The 7,964-nt window shown below is 38.5% G+C and overlaps 1 protein-coding gene across 2 annotated transcripts in view; it reads left to right on the forward strand.

Moving 5' to 3' along the window:
- The window catches only part of clic5a (chloride intracellular channel 5a), a 9,415-nt gene extending 3,025 nt beyond the window's left edge, over positions 1 to 6,390 (forward strand). The window contains exons 1-6 of one of the 2 annotated variants that reach the window (XM_035677595.1): positions 7 to 197; positions 2,281 to 2,390; positions 3,756 to 3,881; positions 3,980 to 4,086; positions 4,177 to 4,358; positions 4,451 to 6,390. In XM_035677595.1, the coding sequence (XP_035533488.1) occupies positions 141 to 197; positions 2,281 to 2,390; positions 3,756 to 3,881; positions 3,980 to 4,086; positions 4,177 to 4,358; positions 4,451 to 4,615 (747 nt within the window). In that variant the 5' untranslated portion in view covers positions 7 to 140 and the 3' untranslated portion in view covers positions 4,616 to 6,390. Of the gene's footprint in view, positions 1 to 6; positions 198 to 2,280; positions 2,391 to 3,755; positions 3,882 to 3,979; positions 4,087 to 4,176; positions 4,359 to 4,450 lie in introns of those variants that run through there. The other variant, XM_035677596.1, reaches the window with a different exon arrangement.
- Positions 6,391 to 7,964: the final 1,574 nt, after the last annotated feature.

The raw sequence follows: 7,964 nt of genomic DNA on the forward strand, positions 1-7,964 counted from the left end.
CTGGAGTAAAATCTGCTGCTCTCACACACTCCCACACACACACACACACACACAGAGAGAGAGAGAGAGAGAGAGGGAGAGAGACGCATCTACACACTTGTGGAAACAAAACACACAAGCAAAGCGTGTTTTTCTTGACCATGACGGATACTGCAGCCGAGGAGGACAAGGACCCTGATATTGAGCTATTTGTCAAGGTGGGGAGTTGTGTGTGTGTGTGTGTGTGTGTGTGTGTGTTTTAGTGTTTGTACAGTTTGTGTACATCACAAGCTGACACTAGATCAGTTTAATTCTCACTTCTAAATTACATTCCTGTACAAAACTTCTCTCAACTATCTCAACCTGCATTCTGCCTGTAATCATTGTTATTTTTGTGCAGGACACGTAAAATGTAAGCTGCACATACACACACTATAGAATCTGTCAAACAGTTAGAGTGTGTGTGTATGTTTGAGGATGGCTCCTTTAAGCGTGTGCATGCCACGTTGTTGTTGTTGTGTGCTGATTTTCCGTGTGTTAACCTGACACCCACGTGTATAGACAATCTCTCTCTTTCTCTCTCCCAATAAATTATTAATGGGCTCCTTTCAGTATTGAGAACAGCCGCTTTAAATGGTCTAAGGTTATGATACAATATGTGTGTGTTAGGTATGCCTGTGTGCGCTTATGGACAGGTTTTAGCATGTCCTTTTTCTTAGCTGACCAACACAGTAAGACACATTGCTCTCTGATAGTAATAGTAATTATAGTAAAAATTATTTCATTTTCTTCATTACACAGGCTTTCAGCGTCAACACAGTTGTTTTATCATCTCTGAGTCTGAACACAGTGTAGAGTTATAGTAGTTTGAGTGTCTCTGTGAAATGAAGTCATGCTTTGGACTGTTTCTTCCTCTCCTCCGTGACTCCTTCTTGTTGCAAGTTTCCAGCAAGTTAGACACATGAGTTTGATGTCACTGTTTTGCAATGTGCGACTGGAAGAAAAAAATGCTGGCATTGATGAAAGGAATTGGTAGACTTGGTGGATGTACGACTCTAATGGATCGGACAATTTAAAACCGGTTCTCAACTGGAACTGATTCCCGATTCCCATCCCTAGGAATAGTTAGACATTTTTTTAATATGGACATTTGCTTCCTTGCAGAGAGTTGGAGAAAACTGATACCACTCTCACATCTGTATGCTAAATACGAAGCTATAGCCAGCAGCTTGTTAGCTCAGCTCAGCATAAAGATTGGAAACAGGGGGAAGCAGCTACTGAAGCTCATGAAATCTGCCTACCATCCCCTCTGAAACTAATTTACAAGTTATATCCTGTTTGCCTGATCCGTTGGAAAGTGGGAAACTAGACACTGGGTGTAATTTAGGAACTGGATACTGGACTCTATGATGGTGCCTATTAATTTAAATAAAAACTGTGCAATAGAGCAAAATGCAAATAAGGTTTTGTAGCCACACTGCACATGTACATACATTACAAAATAATCACTTTTCTGGACTCCGAGTAAGTTTTACAAACAGAAAACCCAAGAAAATGAGAACTATGGGGAAAATGCTTCTGGGACCATTTTGCTGCAGACGAAACAAACTGTCAGTATAAAACAGCAAATCTGACAAATGGGGTAAGATGACTGGACTTGTTTCCCCAGGAATTTCATAAAATAAGTGTAGCTCACACATGTGTATTGGGTTCAGTAAAAGTGTGTGTTTCTTTGGATCGACAGACAAGTATTATGACCGGACAGTAGGTTGTATGATTTCTAAACACTGTACACTTCTACAGTATGAGAGGATCCAAAAGTCCAAACAGGCAGTGAGGCGGCTAATGGAAGCAGTGTGGATTATTCATGTTGGACTTGGTGTCTCATTACAGTGTCCCATTGCAGCTTTGCGTGCACAAACACACACACACACACACACACACACACACACTTACACACACATGCTCAAGCGCTTTCATTCTAGTGTATATGATCATATGCCAATTATAAATGTTTACACAGACCCAACCTCAAACCTACTACTTCAAACTCAAAGGCACTGATTGTTCTTCATGCATATGTAATGTGTTTTCATTAATTGATTGAGTACTTGTTCAGTTGTTTGTATCTGTGTGTGAATCAGTGTATGTGTGCAGTTAATGGGTCTCCCTGTCAGTGTGTTTGTGAGTATATGAAGGCTATGGAAAGTGTATGTCTGCATCACAAATGGTCTAAACTCCATTTATTTAGCAGTATTAGTGTCTTACCATGTTTGTGTGTGTGTGTGTGTGTCTGTACAGGCGGGCAGTGATGGAGAGAGCATTGGAAACTGTCCCTTCTCTCAGCGCCTCTTTATGATCCTCTGGCTGAAAGGTGTAGTCTTCAATGTCACCACTGTTGACCTCAAGAGGTAATAATAATGTTGTATTATCACTCTATAATATTACAGTAAAACACTGTGAAAGACTAGAGGAAATATTGGCTGTAGCTTTACACAGTCCTGGTTGGCTATTAAAGAGAAGCTAAAACATAAGAATGTGTATATAAAATGTTTGTTAAAGCTGTAATCAATATTTCTATGTCAACAAGGAATCACATGTATGTGAAAGGTGAAGCTCATAGTTATGGATCCATAGAGAATTATCACCCAACTCTGCCATTCCCCTAAGCTCTATGGAGCGTTTTAGCATCTTTCAGCTCATTGTTTTGGTTTTCTGGCCCACGACTTTACTCTTTTGATTGACTCTCACCACTCTCATAAGGCTTGTTTCCAGCTGCAGCAGGTCACTGTATTCATTACAGAATTTAGCAACTAGCTGGTGAGCATAGTGGAGCTTTAAGACGCTAAAGAGCCTCATTTCCCTCAGGAGTTAAAAAAAGAGCCAAAAAGGAGAGTGAATGTTAGACTTAATTTCATCAGGTGTCTGAGAAACACTGCTCCAAATGTCTGCTAATGTTGCTTTGTGTCTGCTGGATGTGTAAATAGGCAACAACTTAAAGTGATAATATGTCAGTGTTTTATTCCCAATGGCCAAAAAAGTCAGTTAAATCAGGTTTGAAGTATATAATATTACAATCATCAGTTTAAAGCTAAATGTTTAGCTTAGATATACAGTAGCTTTATGTTGTCAAAGGGCTCATTGGTTTTCTAGCATAGCATGCACATTCATCTTCAAAAAAAAATGTCTAATGTGCAGGGACATTTGTCAATAATTGTGGATTTATTAGCTTAATCCTCATCTTAATCACATAGTTGTACTCTTGCCCATATATGTTTGTTATCGTTGCATTGGGGTTAAAGAACAATCCCTCCCAGCATGTAGTAAAATGAAACCCTATATCTATATACATGTTCTGTACGGTCACTTCAAAAGGTGTAGCTCTTGTGACAATTGTAAGCATATGTAGTTGTTTGTATTGTTTGTGTTTACATTTGTTTATTGCATGGACCTAGACACAGCATCCTATAACTTACCTGTTGATAAAGTAGCTAACAGATAGCTTCAGAGCACCTTTCATTTAAATATGCTCCAAGTGCTGCATTGAGAAAATACATGGAGGTAATGAAGAAACTCTCAGAGGGACACATTTTAAAACCCTTCACTTAAAACAGTAATTGTTATTGGGAAAAGAGGCCCATGGTAGTTAGCGATAGCAGCAATAGCCATCATGGCTGAACAGAACCTGCTGAACCTGTAATGTTCTCACTGATAGTGATATAGTGTTGCATTACACTTTTATAGTAGAGGTTGTAAAAGGATTCCTCTCTGATTAGGAAACCGGCTGACCTTCACAACCTGGCCCCGGGGACACACCCGCCGTTCCTCACCTTCCAGGGAGAGGTCCTCACTGACGTCAACAAAATAGAGGAGTACCTGGAGGAGAAGCTGGCTCCACCAAAGTAGGCCTCACACCCAGAAACACATGCAGGAATAAGAAAGTGAGCAAGCAGCAACCCTAACCATGTCAACATCCTTGTTCTTTTTTTTTTTTTTAAAGGTATCCCAAACTTGCAGCAAAGAACCGTGAATCCAACATAGCAGGAAATGACATATTTGCCAGGTTCTCGGCTTACGTAAAAAACACGAGGCCTGATAAAAATCGAGGTAAGCGCGCCGTATGCAAAACCACCTAATATATTAATATGTCAGGTATTAGCTTTGATGACCTGGATATGTGTTTTATGTGTGTTTCAGCATTAGAGAAGAGTCTAGATAAAGCCCTGGCTAAGCTTGATGAGTATCTGATGAGTCTGCTACCTGACGATGTTCAGTCCGGACGCCATAGCGGCGAGGGAGAATCCAAACGCAAATACCTGGACGGAGACGAACTGACGCTGGCCGACTGCAACCTTCTGCCCAAACTCCATGTTGTTAAGGTAACCAGCTTTGGATTGGTTTGGTTTGTTTGATCTTATGAATTTGTTCTTGATTATTACAATAACTTGTTTTTTTTTGTTTTTTTTTACAGGTGGTTGCGAAGAAATACAGAAACTATGACATCCCGTCCGAATTCAGAGGGGTGTGGCGTTACCTTGGCAACGCCTACAACCGCGATGAGTTCACAAACACGTGCGCAGCCGATGTGGAAATCGAGCTCGCCTACAAGGACGTAGCTAAGAGGTTGGGGAAATGAATGCATCACAACCACACTATTTCACTATTTTTGGAAAATCTACTAAATCATACTTCTGACAACCAGTAAATACTCTGTTTACAAAGGATGAGTCACTTTTAACACTATGCTGTAATGTGTATAAATCTAGCACAGTGGTGTGGTGTCTAAAAGAAAAGATACTTAATAAAAATTCTTCATCCTTTTTTTAAAGACGGTGAAGCATCTGAAGTCTGATGCCTCTGTAATAATACTGACTATAAACAAGTGGAAGAGGCTGGAAATGGTTTGCTTGTGGTGATTGTAATGTTGATGTTAATCCAAAAAAGAATTAGATTTTTATTTATTGAGGAATAAAAGTTTGCAAATGACCGTTTGTCAAACCCCTCTCCTAAACAGCGATTGTCAAATCATAGCTTAGCAAATGTAACTAGGCTTTGCTTTGGATTACTCTGCATGTTAAAGTGGTGCACATGGGGCTGTAAGACTGATATTATTATCATTTAAGACCCCTTAAATGTGCAATTAATAGCTAGATTCTGGTTTAAAAAAACACTGGAAACATTAAAAAGTCAGTGTATTGAAACAACTGAATGAGCTAATGTTCATTTCACCCAGGCCAAATTGGCGGAAACTGGCAAGAAGTGAAATTAATGTCTGAAAGGAAGTATGTTTTTGAGAGGTTAAATCCGCCACTGTTATCATTATAAATTGCTTTAGGAGAATGTGAAGTTTGAAAGGCGTAACAACAGTCATTAAGGGTGGTGGAGCTTAACAAACGGTCAATTGGAGATGTCAAGAGATAAAAGGAAAAATACAATTGTGTTGCTGACAGCAGATTCCCAGTCAGCAAATGATAGAGGTTGTTTTCTCCTGAGCTCTACTGAAAGTATTACCCCCTTTTCCTACAGTTTAATCTGCTTATTAAACTCTAATAATTTCATGTCATGAATTTCTTTTACATATATATTACATATGTAACAGGAATAATGGGACGCATAAAGCAAGGAATGATTATTTGACTTGTGCTCTTTCTTCTGTGGATTATGTCGTATCATTATATTGCAGGGTCGAAATGAATAGACGAGATCGTTGTTGGGAAATACTGTTAAGAATGTGTTTCAGCCAAAGTAATTTGTCTTTTATTGGGGCAGTGTCAGCTTTGTAGACTTTAGAGATATAGTGTCCTCCTTTTCTTAATGAGGCAATGACTGACCAGTTCAATTTTGGGTTTATTCATCCCGAACTGTGTAATGAAGATGGATTTTCTTTGAAGATTGCTAATCTCTTTTGAAATACTTTTATAGTCTCACGCCACAGTTCATGCCTTATACTATCAATCCCTGTCTGAAATGGTCACAGTCTCACGGCGTGTTTCAGATTGAAACTGTACATTCAGTTTGATAAATCAGCCTATAATGAAAGGAAAAGCACCCAAACAAACTAAGTTTACCCCAGCTGTTGTGTTATTGTCATGTTATTTAGTAGAAACTGATGATAGTAAATGTAATTTTAATCACGAGTGCCTTAGTGAGATTCATGCTCTCCTCTGCCCTCAAGCTCTTTATGTCTGTACAGTAAATTATATATATTTGAATATAATATGAATGTGAATTATTGATGTCATCAAAGAACTTCTCCAGCCCCATGGAGCCGTGTGATAATAATATGAACTTAATATTTCTGTAAATGATTGTAGCTCAACTATATTCATACTCTCTCTAATGATTAGAACCATGAACCCACTGTGTATATGTCGCTTATTTGAATAATAAATCTATTTTCTCAAAGACTCAGCTTGGGGGTTGTGGTTTTTTTCCCCACTGAAAACTGTCTCACAGATGTATGAATATTGTATACCCATACAAGAGAATGGACATTGACTGTGCGTCTCCCAGCAAATCAAATTGTTATTGTGTCGCGTCATGCAAATGTTTCAAGAGAAATAGCAACAGCACAGCTGTGTCACTGATTTGTTTATGGAAATGCATGCAAAGACTTCTTAGGCGTGTCATTCTGACCTTTAACTGCACCTTTCTCACAGAATCTTGGAAACATGTTCATGCTAAGCCACATGCATTTAGCAGCATATATGACACTTACAGCTAAATGACCTCTCACGATCACTCTTTCTTCATGACCAAAAGGCAGAAATAAACAAATAAAGGGAGACCTTGAATGCAAGGACTGTATAGGAGGAACAATGTATTTTCCTGAAGGCTGCATGCTGTGTATGCAGCTCTTTCTCCACTTTCACTGTTCGTTATCTCCTCACAGCAGCTCTTCCTGTGGTGGTTGCGTAAAAACTTATGTTTTTTACGTTCTGAATACTGGTAGAAATATCAGAATACTAACTCTAGATCTAATTTCCACACTATTTTCCAACTGAGGCAGAAAATGCACAGCATGCACACCAGGGGGACTTGCAACAGAGCAGTCATTACAAGACAAATGCGACCATGTCCCTTACTGAGCAGTGCTATACAGTCTAACACTTGTCTGTAGAGTCTGACAGCCAGCAGATGGCAGTAAGCACAAAGCTTTTATTGGTCTGTGACAGCATGAATGTGTAGTTAGGGACCGTCCTGTTTTATTTCCACCTTTTCTGTTAAACTACCTTTTGTGGGTTACTGAACATCAGTCACAAGGGCTCACATTTATATCCACCACACAGGCCTGGTAGTAATCAAAGATTAAAGCAAGCAAGTAATTTATTTATAAACCTCGACCAGCAAAATGGATTTAAATACAAACTCTGTTACATTTGTCTCTGGTTTCCACTATTCTCAGGCAAAGAAGAAAGCAAGAATTGTGTCTTTTGTCTGTCCTTCATTTTGATTAATTGCAAGCTGTGGCATATAATAATTAAATTAAATTGTACAAGGTTTGTTTGAAGTCTTGAGACCTAAATTATTGCTGTTAATTATTGGCTGATTCAGTTTTCTCATATTCAGGGTACAGTTACAGCTTTAAAACTTTATTGTTTAACTTTTTATTATTTTAAGAATGCCTCTTCCAATATAATTTTACAATAAAAGCAACAATACCTTACTTGTAAAATAGAAAATACTACTTAATCGAAATCATTATTACCAAAATGTACTTAAAGGTCCAGTGTGTAACATTTAGGAGAGTCTGTTGGGAGGAATTTAATATATTATTCATAGATAGGTAGGTGTTTTTAAGTGCATAATCACATGAAAATGACAATAACAATAGAATTAGCCATTTTTATCTTACACAGGGAGCGTCCTCTGTTGAGCCACCATATTTCTAAGATAAGATAAGATAAGACACTCCTTTATTTATCCCTCTTAGGAGAAATTCAGGTTGACACAGCAGCAATAGGGCAAAGTAGTGCAAAAACAGA

Source organism: Morone saxatilis, unplaced genomic scaffold (assembly GCF_004916995.1).
Source record: "Morone saxatilis isolate NCDOM2014 unplaced genomic scaffold, NCSU_SB_2.0 Contig6, whole genome shotgun sequence".
NCBI classification, from domain to species: Eukaryota; Metazoa; Chordata; class Actinopteri; family Moronidae; genus Morone; species Morone saxatilis.